Below are 23090 nucleotides of genomic sequence, written 5' to 3'. Positions count from 1 at the left end.
ACAGAATAGAAAATATTCGAATCACAAATAATCTTGAAACATTGAGATCATCCATCTAATAGTGTTGCTTCAAAATCTAATGTCTCCTGGAGGCAAGTACTATTTGCCTCTCCTTCTCCTTCTATCTCTCCTCCTCCCCTCTTCCTTTTGTCTCTTTCCACTATATCTGTATAGTTCATCTCTGTAGCTTAAGCACTTGACTTCAACCTCTGCTGTACTCCTGTATCTTGATGCTTGTTAAAGAACCAATAATGTTTGTTTGATATAGTAAACATCTTATCATTTACAATGTGATTTTTAGTATAGAAGTTTTAGAATAATGAACATGGGAAAAAACAAAGTTCTTTTTCCATGTGCTAATCCTTACTTGTAATTTAGAGGGCAGTGAGTACATCTTGAGTTTTCTTCTAAAGTTGAGAAATTAAAAAACAAAAGGAAGGAAATCAGCATGTCTTCAGCTTTCTTTTTTTTTTTTTTTGGTTTTCGAGACAGGGTTTCTCTTTGTAGCTTTGCGCTTTCCTGGAAACTCACTTGGTAGCCAGGCTGGCCTCGAACTCACAGAGATCCGCTGCCTCTGCCTCCCGAGTGCTGGAATTAAGCGTGCGCACCATCGCCCGGCTGTCTTCAGCTTCTAATAGAAAATGATGGCAGACTTCACTGTAGGTCTGTGGCCAAGGAGACATTTCAACTTCACCTCTGATTACAGAAATACACTGTCTTTGTCCAGCACTGACTGTCTGCTTAGGAAACGCTAGCCCTGTAACATTGGACCAGAAGGAAACATGTTAGATCCTACACACTGGCTGGTTCTGAAAAAACTAAGTAAAGCAGACCAGTAGCCTGGCTGCAAATAATGTCAGCTAGCTTTGCTGCTGTCATGGAACTGTAAGCAAGAGGTAGGTAAAAGATGTTAGAGGAATTTTAGCTCTACTTAGCTATTAACTAGAATAATATTCAGTATAAATAACCATCCTTAATCCTGAATGTATGACACTAGATTCAGCATTAACCTTCTTGTGATAACTTTTCAACTTTTGTCTTTGCTCCAAGATTGTTATGGATTTTAAACACCAGGTGTCACAGTACATTATGTTGCCTCGTCGGTTTCTGGTATGACAGAGAATTAGATACCTTGACTCATGGTATGTATTGTGATGACCTTAGTTATGATGGAAACTTTGCTTTGCGAGATTTCTCATTCTTTCTGTCTGGATGCTGAAGCCATGTCCTGTGCCTGCATCAAATCATTTGTGTACAAGCCTCCAAGATATATGCAGTTTTTTGTTTTGTTTTTTAATACACTACATTTTATTCTGAAAAATTTCAAATTTAAAGAAAAATTTGTGTAATAGAGTAAACTCCCTCCACTTTTCACCTGTAGTTTCAGTTATGAATACTTTGCTACATCTTTTACTTTTCTCACCTGTTATCATCATTGTTTTGCATAATCATTTGAGAGTAACTTACAGCATATAATTTTTCTTCATTTTTGGTGAATGAATCTTTAGTTGTTTGAAGACAGAAATTATACTGCTAGAATTTTTGTGTAAATATATATGTATGTGTGTGTTATGTGTATACAAATAATTAAAATAATGCTTAATTTTATATGAATTCCATCTGCTTATAAATTTTAGCTGACACATTCAAATATTCAGAAATATCATATTATTGTATTGTAACCTGTTCTAAGTTTTAATTAAATAATTATTGAGAATAGATTCTTCTCATATAGTACATCCTGACACAGTTTCCACCCCTCCACTCCTCCCAGCTCCTTCCACCTCCCTTTCCCCAGATCCACACTCCAGTCTTTTTCCTTTTCAGAAAGAGCAACCTCCAAGAGATGACAGTCAACAGGACAAACAAGATATAATAAGACAAGGCAGCAGCCTCTTATCGAGTCGGATAAGCAACCTAATAGGATAAAGAGTCTCAAGAGCAGGCAAAAATTCAGTGATACACCTTTCCACTGTTAGGAGTCCCACAAAAACACCAAGCTAACAGCAGTAACATATATGCAGAGGACCTGGTACGACTCATGCAGGCTCTGTGCTGCTGCTTCAGTCTCTGTGAGCCAATGTGTCTTAGTTAAATTTCTATTGCTGTGAAGAGACACAAGACCATGGAAACTTTACTAAGGAAAACATGTAATTGGGCTGGTTACAGTTCACAGGTTTAGTCCATTAATGACATGGTGGGAAGCATGGTGGCATTAGGCAGACATGATGTTGGAGAAGGAGCTTGAGAGTTCTACATCTTGATCTGCAGTAGCGAGATGAGCTAACTTGAGCTTCTGAGACCTCAAACAGACCCCTAGTGACCACTTATTCAACAAAGCCACATTTACTCCAACAAGGACATACCTCCTAATAATACCACTCCTATAGACTAAGTATTCAAACACATGGGTCAATGGGCTATTCCTTTTCAGACCATCACACCATGTGAGCCCTGCTTAGTTGATTCAGTTCACCTGGTGCCATTCATTCCCTCTTATTCCTACTTTTCCTCTTCTGCGGGGTTTCTAGATCTTTGAGGGAGGACTGATAAGACCTCCAGTTTAGCTTCTTCCCTCACATAAAGTCTGACTGTGGTCTCTGCACCCACTCCCATTGCTGCTGGAGGAAGCTCTCTGATGAGTGGACAAGGCACCCATCTGTGAATATGGCAAAATATCATTAGTGATCAGTTTGTTCAATTTTTTTTCCAGTCATGTTTTGTTCCTGGCATCAGGCAGTGTGGCATAGTCTCCTTGTAGTATGGGCCTCAAGTTAAACCAAATATTGTTTGCCATTCCACAGGTTCTGTGGTACCATTGCTGTTGCATATCTTGCAAGCAGGACAGATTGTAGTTGAAAGTTTTGTGGCTGGTTGGGCCTGGTTTTTCATTCCACAGCCTACATAATATTCTGAGCCAATTTGACTATAATGTAGTGGTGAAGGCTACATGTAGGAGCCTTTCCTCTCTGTAGGTATAGATGTAGATGTAAAATGTAGAGAGGAGCTCAACTTCTCTGCATTCAATGAGCTTCATAGATGTTTTACTCAGAATTAGAGCCCCACTTTCAGTTCAAAGAATGATTTCTGTCTAGTATCAGCCTGGGTTTTTAAGAATCTCCTAAGCACCCCCTCAGCCAACAACACAAACAAATACAACCCAGTCCACACTGGAAGCCTTGTCTGCCTACAAAAGATGGCCAGTTCAGATCCATATCTCTATTACTAGGAGTCTCATAGATTCAGGAATTTGCATTTCACTCAACCCTGATCCCCCCACCCATTCTAGCTGTCCTTCCTGTACTCTCTCCCTCCATCCCTTCCCACCACCCCACATGATCCCTCTTGCCCTGTCCTCACCCACCCCAGTCCCCCATACCTTGCAAAATTACTTCCCCTTCCAGAGAGGTCTGTGCTTCCCGACTAGAGCCCTACTTTTTACTAACTCTCTGGGTCTGTGGATTTTAGTTTGATTATCATTTACTTAACAGCTAATATCCACTTATATGTAAATATCATATTTGTCTTTTGGTCTGGGTTGCTGTAGCAGGAATCTTAAATGGTCTTATTAATAAAATCAAACCTGGAGCAGTATTGGGGTAAATGCTGAAGATCAGAGAAGCAGAACAAGCACAGCTACCTCACCTCTCCAGTTCCTCAACTGATCCTGTTTCTCAGACTGGAAGCCTCTAAGTCCTCATCCGAATGGGTCTCAGCTGAACTGCTGCTCAAAAGCCTGAAAGCTTAACCAGCTAAAGCTTTAGTTCCTGGTCTTCACGCCTTATATATCTTTCTGCTTTCTGCCATCATCCTGGGATTAAGGCTCACTTCTTGGATTAAAGGCGTGTGTCACCATGCCTGGCTGTTTCAATGTGGCTTTGAACTCACAGAGATCAGAGGAATTTCTACTCTGGAATGCTAGGATTAAAGGTGTGAGTGCACCATTTTCTAGCCTCTGTATCTAGTGGCTGTTCTGTTCTTTGACCCAGATTAAATTTATTAGGGTGTACAATATTTTGGGAACACAATGCCACTACAGGTTGCCTTCAGGATAGTCTTTTTCTAGTTATATCCATTTGCTTGAAAATTTCATGATGTCATTTTTTTAAAAAAAAAAAAAACAAACTGAGTAATTTCCATTGTGTAAATGTACCACATTTTCTTTATCTGTTTTTTTTTTTTTTGTTGAGGAACATTTAGGTTGTTTCAGTTCTGGTTATTATGAATAAAGCTTCAGTGAACATAGTTGAGCAGGAATCCTTCTGGTATGTGGTTCTTTGGTATGTGCCAAGATGTTGATATAGCTGGGTCTTGAGGTAGATCGAGCCCCAATTTTCTAAGGAACCACCATGTTCTAAGGAACCTCCATTGTTGCTGTATATATTTGCAGGCTCACTACAATGGAGTAGTATTCCTTGCTCCATATCTTGCCAGTATAAGTTGTCATTTGTGTTATTGTCATAGCCATGCTGACAGTGTCATTCAGACATCCAGTTTTGACTAGCATCTTTGTTGAAGACGCTTTCTTTTTCTCCATTGTGAATTTTTGGCTTCTTATCAAAGTCAGGTATCCATAGGTGTATGAATTTATGTCTGGGTCTTCCTTTGATTCTGTTGATCAACTTGTCTGTTTTTATGTCAATGCCATGAAGTTTTATTACTAAAGCGTGATACTTCCAGCAGTTGTTTTATTGTTCGGGATTGTTTTAGCTATCCTGGGTTTTTTTGTTTCTCCATATTAGGTTGAGAATTGTCCTTTCAAGGGCTGTAAGGAATTGTGTTGCAATTGTGATGGGATTATGTTGAATCTCTAGATTGCTTTTGTTAGGATGCATTTTTACTATGTTAATTCTTCCAATCCATGAATGTGAGAGATCTTTCAATCTTCTGATATCCTTCTCAGTTTCTTTCTTTAAAGACTTGAAGTTTTTTTTTACATACATGTCTTTCACTTGCATGAGTAGAGATTCCCAACATATTTTATATTGTTTGTGTCTATTGTGAAAGGTGTTGCTTCCTGATTTCTTTCTCAGTCTGTCATTTGTATATGGAGAGCTAATGATTTTTTTTTTTTTTTAGTTAATCTTGTATCACTACTGTGCTGAAAGTGTTTATCAGCTTTAGGAGATCCTCATGGAATTTTTAAGGTCATTTATACATAGTGTTATAAATTTGCAAATAATGACACTTTGACATATTCCTTCTGATTTGTATTCCTTTGATTCCTTTAGTTGTCCTATTGCTCCAGCTAAAACTTCAAGTACTATATTGAATAGATATGGAGAGAACCCTGTCTTGTTCGTGGAATTGCTTTGAGTTTCTCTCCATTTAATTGATATTGGCTATAGCTTGCTATAAACTGCCTTTATTATGTTCAGGTAGTCCTCGTGTCCATAATCTCTCCAGGATTTTTATCATGAAGGGTGTTATGTTGGAGCCACTAGGAACCTAGTACCCAGCAGAACGGCTAAGAGGTTGATTGGACCATGGCCTGGTACCAAGTGACTGTAAATAGCAAGGTGAAGATCTTTTGCTCACCCATTAGCATTGTTATAAATAGATCTTGAAATAAGTTCTGGCCCGTTTGGATAAGGATCCAGGCCATTAGAGTCTATCCTGTGTTTTCTCTCTTTCTTATTCTAACTAAGTCTCTTATCTCATTCCTCAGAGTCTGGGGTAAATAATGTGGGGTGGTCCTAAAGTGTTGGATTTTGTTGAGGCTTTTTTGACATCTAATGAGGTGATATGAGGGTTTTTACTTCACTTTATTTACATGGTGAGTTACATTAGCATATTTTCATATGTTGAACCATCCCGCATCTTTGGCATGAAGCTACCTGATCATAGTAGATATCTTTTCTGATGTGTTCTTGGATTAGGTTTGCAAGTATTATATTGAGTATTTTTATATCTGTGTTCATAAGAAAAATAAGTCTGTAATTCTTTTATTTGTTTAGCCTTTATGTGGTTTGGGTATCAGGTAACTGTGGCCTCATAAAATGAATTGGACATTGATCCTTCTATATGTGTGATTTAAGCTGTCCTGGTGTTTCTTTTACAAATGGGATGGGGAGCTTATGTTTGGGACATAGATAAAAAAAAAATTGGGAAGTTGTCTTGGCAGATTTTTCCTTTGATGAATATGTGGTGTCCTTCCCTATCTCTTGATTAATTTTAGTTTGAAGTATATTTGTTAGATATTAACATGGCTACACTAGCCTGCTTCTTAGGTCCATTTACCTGGAATATCATTTTCCAACCCTTTACCCTGAGGTAATACTGTCTTTGATGTTGAGGTGTGTTTCTTGTATATAGCAGAAGAATGGATCCTGTTTTCGAATCCATTCTGTTATTCTTTGTCTTATTAGAGAATTGAGACCATTGATATTGAAAGATATCTATCAATGACAATGACTGTTATTCTGTTAGTTTATTGTTGTTGTTGTTGGTGGTGGTGGTGGTGGTGGTGTGTGTATGTGTATGTCTGTGTGTGGTTTTTTTTTTGTGTGTGTGTATGTGTTTGTGTGTGCTTCCCTTCTCTTGGTTTTGCTAGTGTGAGACTGTTTATTTCTTGTGTTTTTTATGGGTGTAGTTAATATCCTTGCTTTGGATTTTTCTTCTAGCACCTTCTGTAAGGCTGGATTTGTGGATAGATATCATTTAAATTTGACTTTATTATGGAATAACTTATTTTTTCCATTTATGGTGATTGAAAATATTGCTGGGTATAATAATTTGAATAATCTGAACTGGCATCTATGGTCTCTTATAGTCTGCAGCAAATCTGTTCAAGCCCCTTTTTGCGTTTAGAGTCTCTATTGAGAAATCAGGTGTAATTTTGTTAAGTCTGCCTTCATATGATACTTGGTCCTTTTCTTCGCAACTTTTAATATTTTTCTTTGTTCTGTATGTTTGGTGTTTTGATTATTATGTGGTGATGGGACTTTCTTTTTTGGTCCAATCTATTTGTATTCTTTATGTTTCTTGTGCCTTTATGGGTATTTCGTTGTTTAGAAAATTTTTCTTCTATGATTTTGTTGAAAATATTTTCTGTGCCTTTGAGCTGGGAATCTTCTCCTTCCTCTATCCTATTATCCTCAGGTTAGTCTCTTCATAGTTTCCCAGATTTCCTGAATGTTTTGAGTCAGAAATATTTTAGATTTAACATTTAACATTTTCTTTGACTGGTGTATCCATTTTCTATCATATCTCTTCCATCTCTTGTATTCTGTAGGTGAAGTTTGCCTCTATAGTTCCTGTTTGTATTTCTAAATTTTTCATTTCCAGAATTGTCTGTTTGTGATTTCTTTATTTTTTTTCTATTTCCATTTTCAGTCTTGAACAGTATTAATTTGTTTCCTTTAACTGTTTGTTTGGTTTTTCTTGGCTTTCTTTAAGGTATTTATTCATTTCCTCCAATTGTTTTGGTTTTCCTGGCTTTCTTTGGTCATGGCAAGGCGAGGCTGCAGGCTTAGGCTGTTGCAGAGCTGTGGCTGACCTGAGGATTGGGTCTTGGGGAACAGGGAGATAGACAATGTTGGCAGCTTTCCTGGTCTTCTGGTGGTGTGGCTGTGATTGAGCATGTATTGTTCACTTGTGTTGGGGCTGCGTGGTTGAGTAGGGCTTGTCTGCCCAAATTGAAGGCTGGGCATGGTGAGGAGATGGGAGGGGAGGCCAGGATGGGATGGTTTGCGGGATTCAACAAGAGGGGGAACAGGCTGCAGCTGGTGTTCTGTTGCAGCCCTAAGGCTACCCTGAGAATTAGGTTGGGAAACAAGAAAATAGAGAAAGTCCTGGGCAACATCTTTTTCAGGTGTGGCCTGTGGTTGAGGTGGGGTGTTTGCAGAGTTGGAGGTTGGGACACCACAAGAGGCAAAGGCCAGGGTGAGGTGGTGGGATTCACAGAGGTATAGACAGCCAGTGTGAGGGGAAGCTGCAGCTGATGTTCTGTTGCAGCACTAAGGGCAACCCTGAGTATTGTCCTAAATTTGAGTCATTAAAAATAAATGGCCTGGTTCGAGGCTAGCCTGGTCTCCAAAGCGAGTTGTAGGAAAGGCGCAAAGCTACACAGAGAAACCCTGTCTCGGAAAAAAACAAAAAACAAACAAACAAAAAAAGAAATGGCCTGATTTTGATTTTTTTTTCATGGCATTAAAATATTTGCTCTTAAATGCAGTCTAATCCATTTTCTCAAATATTCATAGAATTTTGAAAATAAGCATGTTTTCTTTTTGGGATTAGGCTTTTTATATTGTTGCTCATTCTTAAAGTTTTAAGAATAATGGCATTATAGTAAGTACAAAATAAGAAATTACTTTGCATATATATGTTGTGAAAACATTTAATCTGATCTTGGATATGGTAAAGCTTCTTTGTAGTTGGACTTTTTGGTGGAACTGTCAGCTCACCAGTAATGACACAGAGACTATTATTGATTATAAAAGCTCGGCCGATAGCTTAGGCTTTTTTCCAACTAGCTCTTGTAACTCAAATTAACTCATATGTTTTAATCATGTTCTTTTACATGGCTTGATTGCCTTTAATCTGTATTGCCATGCTGCTTCCTCCGAGTTCCTGGCATCCCCTCTTCTTCTTCCCAGCATCCTCTCTGCTAGAAATCCTGTCTAGCTATGAGCATTCAGCTTTTTATTAAACCAATCAGTGACACATCTTCACAGTGTACAAAAAGATTATTCCATAATACTTCTCAGATAAGCGTTTTGTCTTCTTCCCAACATCCTCTCTGCCTGAACTTGACCTTGATATCCTCCCTATGCTAATTCCTGCTGGGTTCCACCCTCCTGAATGCTGAAGGAAGTTCCTTGTCTGTGTATCATGCATATCGAGCGTTAACAGCTTAGATGCAAGATTTTAAAGCATCAGTTGAGGACTTCTGTTCTCCCATTGTGCTGTAAGCCTGTATTTAAGACCTCCTCCTCCTTTAATAAAAGGCATTAAAAAAAATAATAAAATAAAATAAAAAGAATTGCTTGCCAAATCCCCTCCCGCCCAAAGAAAGTATCTTATGTCCTTAAATGTTAACAGTAGTTATTTCTGAAAGTTTGGATTGTAAGTCATACTGTTGTTTAAAGCTGGTGTATGAATTGTACATTCTTTGTTATATTTTTAGGAGAAAGAAAAATAAATCTCAACATTATTGTTTAAGGTTGCTATTAACATTTATTACATTCAGAGTGACGGACTGTGTGTGTCTGCATTTGCATGCTGTGGAAAGAGATGGAGGAAAAGGTGGAGGTAGTCAGAGAAGGGGAAGAAAGTGATAGAGAAAACAAACAGTATCCCAACTATTGAGATGCTTGTTAAGATCTTTGGTGAAAGGGAGAATAAATTGAAATAAGCATGCGGCATAGGAAATCAACTTGATAATAACCTTTTGATGATTTTTCTGGAAAAAAAAATCCCAAAATGCTATATGTACATTCTTTCCCAAGTGCATTGTAATTTGTAGAGTGTCATAGATATGAATAGGTATGTTAATTCCAACATTTGTAGTGCTCCCTAAATATTGTCACTATATGCAAGTAAGTTATTTTATTTGTTGTCTTCAGAATTACACCCAGAAAATTTGATACTGTCCAAGCATCTGAGCAGTTCAAAGGTGGAATAATCACCAGTGACATTGGAGACTTGACTTTAAGCAAGCGGGAATTCGAACATCATTTACGTTCAGGAAAGTAAGGCGTATGCCCTGCAATTGTAGTAAGTCTCTAATTTCATCTGTGCTACAATAGAATAAATGTGGTATGGAAACCCTTTAAGGCCATCAGTGTTTATATTCTTTGAAGGCAGAGGCTATGTTTTATTATTTATTTACCTGATATTTGGTCCTTTAGCATTGCTGATGCCAAGAAAATGCTTTAGTTTTTGAAGTAATAGCTAAGACTGTTGGGATTGTAAGGCATTAATTGTGCAGAAATGGCTTTTGTTGGAAAGGCTTGTCAGGCTCTTGATTTTTCTTTTTTATTCCCAACAGAGAAGTTGGAGATGACAGATTGCTTGTGTGGGTGAGGGTGACTCTAGGGGAGTAAGTAGAGGTTTATATTCTAGTCAGTTTGAAAACCTGGATCTAAAAAGAACTGCACACATAGGATGTTGTTCTGATTTGTTTATATGAGTGTGTTCTTCCCTAGATTAATTTCATGGACTCAACATAAAATTCTTTTACTTTATAAATGATAATTTGTAATGAGAGGAATCAGAGAATGCTTTTCATATCACAGGTGTTTCAATTTGGGATAGCCTGTAACAATAACCATTATATTTAGCTGCAATCTTAAATAAATAAAAAAATCTTTTCTCTCAGGGCTGGAGACGTGGTTCAGTTGTAGCTCTTTTGGGGGACCTGAGTTTGCTTCTTCCCAGTGCTCATGTTGTCGGCTGTTACTCCAACTCCAAAGGATCTGATACCTTCTGGGCTCCACAGGCACCCCCCTCCTCCATGGCATACACACAGAGAGACATATACACATGAATAAAAATACAAATAAATATTAAAGTGCAAAGCCTCTTAGATCTGAAGATGATAATCCTGTTAAAAAACTTGAAATCATTGTATTTGTGAGGATGAAAATTTGCTTATTTTGCTAACACTGTTAATAAGTTTATAAAGTGTGATACTTTAAAGATGTTTGGTATTTGATGAGTCTCACACTGCTGGCAGCCTTTTAAGGTACAGAAACTAAAGCAAAGCTCTAGTTTTTGAGTTACTTAAAATTTGGTTGGAAAGAGAAGCTAAGTTTCTTATGCAAATGTTTCTTTGTTGTAGAAAGTTATTAATTGTAAGTGAAACACTAAAAGCATTTCACTTAGTCTTTTTATTCAGTTTACAGATTTTTTTTCTCCTTTTTTTCCTCTTCCTCTTTCTTCTTTGACAGTTTGATGCATATACAGTAAATTTTGGTCATTTTCACTCACCATTACTCTTCTCCACTGACTCTCTTTTTCCCAACAGCCCGCGGCGGGGCGCCCCCCCCCCCCCCCCCCCCCCCCCCCCCCCCCCCCCCCCCCCCCCCCCCCCCCCCCCCCCCCGCCAACTTCTTGTTTTGTTTTCTGACCAGTTATGTTTACTTAGAATTACTTGCTTGAGTGTGGTGTAGAATTATTTTCTGAAGCATGGACAACTTACCAGTAGCTACATAACTGAAGAAAATGACACCTCTTCCCCTAGCAACCATTAACTATCCCTAGATCCTGTCCATATATGGATTTTACTTGATACCCTAGTCTTTTGCATAAAAATAAAGTTAACATTGCTTTACTTATTATTTAATAAATTTAGTTTTGATTTATTATTTATTATTGATTGATTAATTGAGATGAATCTCACTCTGTAAGCCTAGGCAGCGTGGAACTCACTGTGTAGTACAGAGTGCCTTCAAATTCTTGGTGGTCCTGCTGCTCAGACTCTCAAGTGGTGGCATGTGCAACCACACCTGGATGCAGAGCTTTTTCTTCTCATTTAGGTTACTCCTCGGTCTGTGACAGACAGAGGAAGGCCACACCTCCCTCCCTTCCAGAGAGTAGTAAAGAAGCATGGCAGCTGGAGCGAGAGCATGTTCATCATGTATATGATTTGATTGCAAGACACTTCAGCAGCACAAGGCACAGCCCATGGCCACGCATCGTGGAATTCCTGAAAGCTTTGCCAAGTGGTTCTATAGTGGCAGATATTGGATGTGGAAATGGAAAGTACCTTGGCGTCAACAAGGAGTTATATATGGCAAGTAACTCCTGCTCCTGTTTTTTTAATTTGAAAAAAATGGGGGGCGGTTCATACATGCATACTGTATTTAACATCATTTTCATTCCTTCCTCTCCCAATTTCAGTTCCTCCTATGTTTCCTTCCCTCTTTAGTTTATGACCTCTTATTTAACTGTTATTGTCACTGTATTTATATGTATATATAAATACAGCCTGCTGAGTCAATTTATTGCATGTGTGTGTTTGTGTTTGTGTGTATATATGTGTATGTGTGTATGTTTAGGGATGACAGTTTGGGATTACATAACCTATGAGGGCACTCCTCCTTGAAGAAGACTGATTCTCCCTCTGTCAATAGTCACTAATTGTCCATAGCTCTTCATGCAGGAGTGGGGCCTTGTGAAATTTCTCCCATCCACATTAACATGTCAGGTATGTTGTCACTGTTCAGGTCTAGCCATATTTAGGCAGCCATATTGTTGAGATCCATGGGTGCAGCTTCACTGTCATATATAGAAGATGCTGTATTATAGCAGATGTCCTGTTCCTCTGGCTCTTAAAATCTTTCTGCCTTCTTCCATAATTTTTCTGCTTTGTGCATCTGCTTTACCTTTCCCCTGTTAGGATGCTTCACTATAGAAAACCTCTCCAAAAATTCCTTTCTAATCTATAGTTTATAATCATGAAATGTTTATGATGATCATATTACAAAGCTTGGAACTGAACTCACATCCTCTGTAAGAGCAGTATGTGCTCTTAACCTCTGAATCATCTCTCCAGCTATAATGTTTTCTTCATAGTTTTAAAAATTGTGTGCTTATGTATGTACATATATATATTCGTTTTAAAAAGTATTTACTTTACTTCATGTATGTTTGTGTTTTGCCCGTTGTGTATGTACATGCACCATGTGCAAACCTGTTGTTATCAAATGCCAGTAATGAGAATTGGATCCCCAGGAATTGGAGTTATATGACAGATAATTAGCTACCGTGTATTTGTGCTGGGGATCAAACCCATGTCCTCTGCAAGAGTATCAAGTGCTCTGTAGCCCAAATATTGTGTCTTTTTAAGAAAAACAAAGCCCCGATTCAGAATATTGCTGAAAGATATTTACCTATCTGTATTCTATTACCCTAGTAAACTAGCTTATATTCTTCCTTCCTTCCTTCCTTCCTCCCTCCCTCCCTCCCTCCCTCCCTCCCTCCCTCCCTCCCTCCCTCCCTTCCTTCCTTCCTTCCTTCCTTCCTTCCTTCCTTCCCTTTCTCACCTGCTAAGGTAAGTATTACTTGCTTGCTCTAAAAGTTATGTTTGATAGTTTAATAGTAGAAAAGGAACTTTATTTTAATGATTTCTTTCATGTTTTAATTATATTTCCACAGTCACATATTTAGGGTTTTGGCTTGTTTTATTTTTCTTTGAAAATTTTAAAAATAAAGAAGTTGCACTGGGGAGAAGGCTCTGTGGGTAAGTTGCTTGTCATACAAGCAAGTTGACCTGAGTTGAAATCCTCAGAATAAACAAAATCCAGATGTGGTAGAAGGTGAATGTAGCTTACTCTCTCCTCTAGTGAGATAGGAGATGGAGACAGGAGAATTCTTAGAAGGTTTTAGGTCAGCTAGCTGGTGTACATTGCAGTAAAACAAGAGACTCTAAATTACGCAAGGACTAACACACATGCATGTGACCATACTCACACATGAACATGAACATGAACACATGCATACACATAATATGTACACAAGTAGGGAAGAGTAAAGAAAATATTTTTAAGCCTAATATAAATTTTTATGTCCTTGATCTCTATTTAACACAATGAAATATGGAGCTTTGCAAGAGTTCTTGAGTTCATGTTTTTTGCTTATAATTAGGCCATCTTTCTGCTATATTGTGGAGAATTGTATAGAATTATTATGAATTATCTTCGGTATTTATAGCAGGAAGAGAAAAAAACATGATTTAAACTACGTTTTGTGGAAGACTCCAGCAAAACAAACGTAAGATGAAAGTCTTGAGCCAGGCATGGGCCACTTCTCCATCAGTGGGATTTGTATGACACATTGCCTGTGCTTTCTTGTTATTGAAAAGGTATGCTATATCTAAACTGTCAAAAGCATCTGGCAAACGGAGAGAGACCTTTCCTCTTATTTTACATGGCTACTGTTCCAGTTTTCTTTGTTGTTATTAGCAACTTTCTTCTGAATAAACTATTGAGCCCTACTTTTAAAGCTTTGTTTTATAGTCAGACTGGATATCTTTCTGTTGACTCTTAGTAAGATGCAGTTGTCGGTTATGACTGGGCATACTTATGGCTTATGATTATTTCTGAACTGAATTTAAGTGTAAGGAAATGTGACCAACATAAAACTGTGTATATTATTTGAATGGTGTTTCCAGTCTGAGTTTGTGCTTACTGGCTGAGTTGTATAGCATATGGATGAAAATAAAGAAATGTAATCAGCCAGGCATGGATCTTAAACAAAGGGAAGAGTTAGGAATGGTGCCAATGCTGTTATTAATAGTCCCTTAGGACATTCCCATATTGAATTTTACCTAGTAAAGTTCTGGCTTTCATGGAACTCAATTTGTAGACCAGGCTCACCTCGAACCCACAGAGATCCACCTGCTTCTGCCTCCTGAGTGCTGGATTAAAGGTATGTACCACCACTGCCTGGCTAGTTACAAGTTTTTACAGAGTAAAAAGCATTACTCATTACTGGATTGGGTTATAAAGAAATGTCTGTGAATAATTATTAAATGATTGGTTAGTGTTTTTTGAGTCACTTCTATGACTTCCATAGCTTACATGTGCACTTCACAGTTATATCTATATAGATATGCACGTTTCTACACATGGGTATACATAGCACCATAAAGAGCTCGATGTTTGTATATATGTTACTAAACAGGACAGTTATTTTGAAGATGGGAAGCCCTCAGACACTTTCACAGAATCAGAGGTGGTCATGGGACTTACTGGGCTTTACCTGCTAGGGGAGGTAGAAATACTTGCTCTGCTTGCTGCCTTCAGTAGCCCTATTCCCTTAGGATGGTTTTCTGATACAGAAAAATTTAAACAAGCATAATTTTACAAACTGTGAATTCAGCATTTTGTTCTTTGTAAAGCTAGGGGTTTAACAGAAAAAAAAAAACTTAATAGCTTTAAAAATGAAATAATATTTAACAGTGATTTAAAAAAAGCAAAAAACAACAAAAACAAACAGGATTTCACTATGTAATACTGGCTGGCCTTGAAATTGTAGAGATTTGCCTGCCTCTGCCTCCATCATGCTGTAATTAATAGTATGTGCTACCATATAGGGCCTAAATCCTCTTTTCTTGTTTGGTAATGACTGATTTTCCTGACTGTAGTCATGACTTGGTACTGACTCTTATGACTTGTAATGTGGTTGTTTGCTTATGTATTTGAAGCATGTGTGAGTAGTCTAAGGTATGAAATAAACCTCTTGTGATATGTAAACTAAATGTTACAAATTTCTTTCCCTATAACAGATTGGTTGTGATCGTAGCCAGAACCTTGTGGACATTTGTAGAGAGAGGCAGTTTCAGGCCTTAGTCTGTGATGCACTGTCAGTTCCATTCCGAAGTGAGTCTTTCGATGCTTGCATCTCCATTGCTGTCATTCACCATTTTTCAACTGCTGTGAGTATTGCTTCTCCTTCTGTAAACGCTTGTAACTAAAGTGGCAGGAAAAGTTTGTGTGTATGTGACTCAGTATAAGCCTTTCCTTAAATTTTTTTCTTTTATTTTTCTAGTTTTTGTCATGGTTTCAACATGAAGTATCATCCAAAAGTAAATAAAAAAGGCTCATGTGTTGAAGGCTTGGCCCCAAGCTGGTGGCTCTGTTGGAAGGTGATTGGGTCATGAGGGTGCTAACTCCATCAATGTGTTAACTCATTGATTACTTTTATGCTGCATAGACTATGAGGAAGTGGGGCCTGATTTGAAGTAAGGAGCTCACCAGTAGAGTGACTTTGAATGGCATTCTCTTCCTGGTCCCCTTCTATCTGCTGCCTGTCTGCCATCAGGTGAGCAGCTCTGCCAGGATGCCTTCTTCTCTGATGAGTCATTATAGCCTAGGAACAAGAAGCCAAGTGGCCATGGAGTGAAACCTGGAAGTCTGTGAGCTAAAATGTATCTCCATCTCCATTTTACATTGCTTTCCTCAGGCATTTCACCACAGTGACAAAAACTGATAACAGTTCTCTTTGATTACTTACCTCATAGCCATACTCTAGTTTTTCCTCTTCCCTTAGCTTTCTGGTTATTTTTAGTGGTTACCATGGTGCCCAATATCTGCCCATGACCTTAGTCTACCTTGAGTTGTTATGCTTAGCCCTCCTAGCAATGTAAGACATCAGAACACCACTTAGCTCCTCTGACTTCCACTGTGGTATTGTTTTTTATTAGTTTTGTTGTTTTAAGCTCTTGATATTTATTTGTACTTTTCAATATTTACTCTTTCTAGTCTTCCTTCTTTGAAGCATTTTTAAAGGTTTCTGAAAGACTAGCTTTCTTTTGCTTAAAGAATTCTCTTTGCTATATTTATTTAAGTATTTATTTATCACTAAGTATTTAAATATTGGTAGCACATCCTCTTTTTGTGTCATTAAACTCTATTTAAAACAATATTATTTTGACTATACTTTGAATTCTAAATTGATAATATGTTCTACATTTTGCTACCCTTTTTAAGATTTTCTGCTTCATTCTTGGTGATTTATGCTGGCTTGAATTCTAGCTCAATTCTCTGTGGAGATATATGTAATTTACTGTGAAATTAATGTGTTAATACTATCCTAGAATTTATTTTATATCTTCATTGAAATTTTTTCCTAGTTTTATGGACGTATTAGCTTAGTTTAAAGTCCTTTAGGTTTTATTCATTCGTTTTTTAAAAGGAAAAAAAGTCTTTTCTTGTTTTATTCTTAACTGGACACAGGATAATAGTTGTTTTAACATGTTAATTTATAATCTAAGTCATTTCAAAGTAATTGAAATGGTGATATATCAAATTTTTAATTTTATTTGTATTTACTTATTTTAGAGTAAATGTGTGTATGTGGGTATTGATGTGAGTGTCCACTTGCCATAGGGTACTTGTGTAGGTCAGAGAATAGTTTTGAGAGTGAATTCTGTCCTTCCAACGTAAGGATTCTGGGAATTGAATTCAGGTCATCTGAAGTGTAAATCTAATTAATCTTATCAATGAAAACCAGGAGTCAGATATCAGAGTAAAAACTTCAAAGATCAAAGAAGCAGGAGAGCAGCCACAGTTGTTTCCTTCTTCTTCTGAGCATCCAGTCCAAAAAGCCTGAGACCTGTCTCCACCCCACCTTATCACTTCCTGTCTCCTCTCTGTATAGACCTCCAGACATCTGTGGTTATCTAGTGGCTAGCTCTACCCTTTGACTCCAAGCAAGCTTTATTTGTCAAAATACAAGCAAAAATCACACAACATTCCCCCTTTTTGTCTAAATAAAAAGTGAAAGTTTTAACTAACATAAAAAAAACTATATACAATAAGTACATAATTATATACAAATATATACAGGCAATAATTACATTAACAATGACTAATCCTTTTGCATTTGACAAATTCAGAGAAAATACTCCAGTATCCATCCTATTTTGGTGAGTCCAAAGTGTTCTACCTAATTGACTTTCTATCCTAACTTGTATTACCCACCCAAACTATCTTTTTATGTTTCACAACCTTATACACTTTACACCTCTTCAGTGAGTTTCTTTTCTGAGTTTGGTAACAAGGAAAACTATAACAATCTAGTCATCAACGCCATCAGAAACGTGAGAAGGATTTAATATTACCTGAGTAAACAGGAAGTGCAAAGCAAACAACTTCTAAAACTAAGAAATAACAGAAACAGCTGGCTGCCTGGACAGTCACTCAAGGTTCCTCTGTAACATTGGGGCATTCATCTACAGCGTATAGGCCTAGAATATCTGACAGACTTTTCTGTGAAGCAGGGTTTTTGAAGGAGTGTTCCACTTTGTCATGGTGAAGTTCAACAGTCACTTTGTTTTCTGTCCTGCTTGTTGAATTTTAAAAGCATACTGTCAGCAGTTGAGGCAAGGGCAGTTTCTTGCCCAGTTGCTAACTTTTGCCACAAAGAAGTAAACTCCATAAGGAGTTTCTTCAATGCCCATCATCTTCTCTGAAGTAGATTGATGCTGCCAGGAGCAGACATGTCTCATTGTCTTTAAAAAAATAAATAAAAAATAAAAAACTTATGTTATTAAATCATCTGAAATGCCATATTCTGTAGATCTCTAAAGTGTTTGAAGACCACTTATTTCTGCTTGACCTTGAAAGCATACCTAAACTGACTACAAGTTTGATTGTAATAGATGACTACTAATCTGTATTTCTTTATTATCCTAAATAGTTTGTAATAATAACATTCAAGAACTAGAAATTTACATGACATTGTTAAATGAGTTGTATAGGCATAATACCTTGAACAAGAGTAGAAATATGTGTACAGTATATTCTAGCAAAAATAACCTTAAGTTTGTATCAATATATAAAAATATCTTAAGAGTAGAAACATATATACAGTATAACAAAAATAACCTCAAATTTGTATCAATGTACAAAAATCCCTATCAATGTAAAATATTTAAAACTAGTAGGGTTCTTTTTTTTTTTTTTGGTTTAAAAGTAGATTCAATAATCTACCTTTTTATCTTATCATTTATATAACACACACACACACACACACACACACACACACACACATATATATAGTATAACAAAAATAACCTCAAATTTGTATCAATATACAAAAATCCAAGCCAATGTAAAATATTTAAAACTAGAAGTTGCTTTTTTTGGTTTAAAAGTAGATTCAATAATCTACCTTTTTATCCTATCATTTCTGTATTCCCCCTTTTTCTTTTCAGAACAAGATCTCTGAATCTAATCTTTTTTGTTCTGCTTTTTTTTTTTAACCATTACTAATAACAACTTGTATCCTACCCCCCTAAACCACGTCAAATGTCCATTACCTACTGAGTAACCAAAAAACTAACTAGCCCTGCTAGTCCCAGAGCCCACTTATAAAATAAATACACCAACTCTTACATTATTTAAACTGCCCAGCCATTAGCTCAGACCTACCATTGTCTAGCTCTTACTCTTATACTAAGCCCAATTTTGTTAATCTATATGTCGCCACGTGTTCTGTGACTTTACCTGTTGCCTTTACATGATGTTGCCTGGACTGGTGTCTCTCCCCCCTGCCTTCCTGTCCTTTTCTTTTCTCCTCTCTGCTAGTTCCCGCGTATACTTCCTGCCAGGCTACTCGCCAATCATTGTTTTATTTATCAAACAACCATCCACAGCAATATGCAGCAGATCTCAAAAAGGTTAAATAAAGGACCATAATTTGTTATGTACATCCATAGTACAAAAACGTAATTCCTAATTACCTGATTGAGACTCAAACTCAAAATCATGTATAGGAAGCTAGATGAAGCGTTTTTCTAGTATTAGTACCCTATATGACCATTAATATCATGACAAAAAGGTGTATGCATATATATATATGATATATATATCTTATAAATTTTGAGGTATATTTATACATTAAAAAAAGCTTTAAAGAGTCAAAATAAAACCAAAGGAATATGAGATTAATGGCAATAGATTAGTTTGGTTTGGGTTTTTTTTAATTTGTTTGTTTGTTTTTGTCCCATATCAGGTGGCTCTTCTGACATAAGATAGATTTTGGATTTTCCTTTAATAAGCATGCTTGGGTTTAGAGAAGGAGAGATGTTTAATTGAACTAGGAGTACAAAAAGACCATTTGCATTATGTGTCTGTAGAGAACAGCAGAAACAAACATTTGGGAAGATTTATGAAATTTTATTCTGTTGGAATTGTGCTATATCAATTGACCAATTTAGTCTTTTCCTTGGGACATTTTCTCTGGATGATTTGTCCTTTCTCCTCAGATCCAGTGGTCTTCAAATTCCTTACCTGGATACATTCATTCTCCTGGAAAGACAAAACCAAAACCCTTCCCTCACCCTAACTTTGGGGAGTTTCCCTTTTGGCAAGTTTTAGCTGATTAAAAAAAAAAGCATTTGTTAGTCTTATAAGTTAGTTTAGATTGCGTGGTCATGCTGTTTGATGAACCATCACCTCTTCTAATCAAGAGGTCTCTCATTCAAATCTAATTTTTATAATATTTGTTATATGGTTTTTCTTGATATTTTGGTCTTATTTACTCAAGCTGACCTATCATCCAAAGCAGTATGGTTTTTTACAATAGGCATTGGGCCTTTATTTGTTCTGGGGAGGAGTTTCCCCCATGGTGACAGGGAATGGGGGAAATGAACCAAATTTGACATGGGAGCCTACAAGAGATCCCTTACGTGTCCCTTGTTGATCTGCATTCATTTGTCCAATGTCAGCTTTTGCCACACTTCTGCATACTCCAGAAGGCAGGGGCCTTCTGTTTGCATTATTCCTACAAAATAAATAAATAAATAAATAAATAAATAAAAAAAAAAAAAAAAAAAAAAAAAAAACACATTGTTTCTAGGAATGCTGTGCCTACAATCCCCTTTTAGGTGACCTTGTTTGCCACAATTAAAACACCTGATATTTTGATTTTTCCTGAAGCCTCTGGTAATCATCTCTCCTATCCAACCATCATCATATTTATGAGATTCAGTTATTGACTGTATCTCGGATTCATTCCTCTATGGGTGCTGATCTTTCCTTTAAAGGCCTAGTTACCCTTTTGCACTGTGAATTAACATTTTCAAAAGCCAAAGATTCAATTATTACTTGTCTACTTTCTGAATTTGGTATCATTCTATTTTCAGCTCAAGTCAGTCTTTGTAAAAAATCAGTGAAGGTTTCTTTTGGGGCTTGTATAACTTTGATAAATGACTCAATTCTCTTTATGACTTCTTCAATTCTGTCCCAAGCATTCAAAGCTGATGAACCAGGGTGTGGTCATCATATAAAGACTATCTTTGTACATCAGCATAATCATACTTTTCAAGAAGTTATTCGTGGGAAATTTTAATACCTTTAGCCCTACTTCATTGTTCAATGGTCCTAGCCTCATCTTTCCACCAGGTCCTCCACTCTGACTGAGGACCAGGTTTTAATACTGCTGCAACAAAGTCTTTCCATTCTTGTGGGACAATTCTGTTACTAGTTGACCACAAATATATCATCTGCTCCACAAAAGGTGAATGCATGCCATATGAGACTATTAATTCCTTAAGTTACCTCAAATCTAACATTTCCACAGGAACCCAGTCAGTTCTTTCTTAGCCTTGGGGATGCCTGTCATTTGCAGTTGTTCCTGTTAAGGAGATTGGGTAAATTAAGGTTGATTTTTTGATAATCTTGGGCTGTTCCTCTCTAATTTAAGAATGTAGTGGTGAGTTTTGGTTCTCCTTTAAATTCCTCTGTCTGTGTCTCAATATCTCTATTATTTATTTTAACAGGTTTTTCTAGTGCTTGTAAGTTATCAGTCAATTTTTTTTTTTTTTTTTTTTTTTTTTAGTAATTAGTTGTAAGGCTTGCATATTATCGGTAGTAACCATTTCTAAGGCCTGTATCATGGCACTCATATCAACCAACTTAGAATTATCAAACCGATGTTTATAATTGACATTATGTAAATCCCATCCATGTTATTTATCCCTCATTTAATTGTTCCATTTTATTTTATTTTTTATTTTTATTTTTTGGTTTTTTGAGACAGGCTTTCTCTGTGTAGTTTTTGTGCCTGTCCTGGATCTCGCTCTGTAGACCAGGCTCACCTCGAACTCACAGAGATCCACCTGGCTCTGCCTCCCAAGTGCTGGGATTAAAGGTATGCACCACCACCACCCAGCTAATTGTTCCATTTTTAAATCATCTGTTATGTAATCATACAGAGACCTAACTCCCTCCATTGTGATAGTATTTCCCATTTTTTAATGTGGGAAAAAACTCTTTCTCTTTTTTATAAACTACTTCCCCTCTTTAAGAATTCCCAATTGTCTCACCAAATCTGTTGATGACGATGGGAAAGTGGGAGGCTGGTTGCTACTGTGTAGCATGTCTAAGTGGAGAACAGCCTAGCTGAGAACAGTGTCAGCAGTGTGAGGAGAGGGTCCAGGGAAAGCCACAACCCATGGGAGGGGAAGCCAAAGAGCCACCCTTCTGCAAGGGGTAATTGTGAAAACAGCACTTGTGATCAGCACAAAGTGAGAGCACAGAGCTACCTGAAGGCAGAGCTGGCTGGTGGTGAGGGGCTAACTCCAGCAGTGTTTGGAGCCCAAGCACCTGTGGAGTTTGCATAGAGAGGCTGCAACAGAAAATCTCAGACTTGATTAGAGGCTTGGGGAAGAAAGGGAAATCAAGCTGATGGTGTGGTGACTCCACTGGATACAGTTCCTACATGCAACCCTGGTATGTGCCAGTAGGTGAAAAGCACTGGCAAGCAGCTTTTTTGTGAATTTGTGTCCCAAAAGTTGGGTGCCAGAGAAGCATAAATCTAATTGATCTTTTCAGTAAAATCCAGGAGTCAGATATCAGAGTAAAACCTGAAAGATCAGGGAAGCAGAAGAACAGCCACAGTCGCTTCCTTCCTCTTCCATTATTCCATCCAAAAAGGCTGAGATCCTATCTCCACCCCACCTTACTACTTCCTGTTTCGTCTCTGCACAGACCTCTAGACCTCTATGATTAACTAGTGGCTATCTCTGCCCTCTGACTCCAAGCAAGATTTATTTTTCAGAATATAAACAATATCACACAATAATCATCAGGTAGTGCCAAGAGCTTTTACCTACAGTGCCATCTCCCTAGTCCAAGACATACAATGTTTAATTCTTAATTACACTGAATACAGAATAACTGCTTTATAATATACATAGCTATTATATTGAATTTTGATTAACTAAACTTTGTCTCATGTACAGAAAATAGAGGACAATAACTACAAAACATTAAGATGAAAATAATTGTGTAAACCAGTCTCATTTCCAAGTAGTACATCACTTGGTTTTTATCTGGGTTAATAGAAACTATAGCAAGTAGCAAGTCGACTGGAAGAAATGTGAGAAACTTACAAAACAATTTATGAGACCAATAATAACACTTGTTAAATGTTATATTAGTTTTTTTTTTCCGAGACATGGTTTCTCTGTGTAGCTTCACGCTTTCCTGGATGTCACTGTAGACCAGGCCAGCCTCGAACTCCCAAAGATCCGCCTGCCTCTGTCTCCCAGTGGTGGGGATTAAAGGCGTGCTCTACACCGCCTGGCGTTATATTAGTTTTAATCCATATAAAAACTAAAACATCTGAGAGGT

At 37.3% G+C, this 23090-nt stretch overlaps 1 protein-coding gene across 1 annotated transcript in view; it reads left to right on the top strand.

Moving 5' to 3' along the window:
• Positions 1-23090, top strand: part of Alkbh8 (alkB homolog 8, tRNA methyltransferase) — a 48801-nt gene that overhangs the window by 23224 nt on the left and 2487 nt on the right. Inside the window, 8 exon segments of the mRNA XM_028893014.2 lie at positions 307-308; positions 1051-1103; positions 2241-2273; positions 2397-2411; positions 9570-9661; positions 9664-9720; positions 11484-11740; positions 15236-15389. Of these exon segments, the coding sequence (XP_028748847.1) occupies positions 307-308; positions 1051-1103; positions 2241-2273; positions 2397-2411; positions 9570-9661; positions 9664-9720; positions 11484-11740; positions 15236-15389 (663 nt within the window).

This window comes from Peromyscus leucopus, chromosome 7, assembly GCF_004664715.2.
Source record: "Peromyscus leucopus breed LL Stock chromosome 7, UCI_PerLeu_2.1, whole genome shotgun sequence".
Taxonomy (NCBI): Eukaryota; Metazoa; Chordata; class Mammalia; order Rodentia; family Cricetidae; genus Peromyscus; species Peromyscus leucopus.
This window is presented reverse-complemented; position numbering and strand designations above follow the sequence as displayed.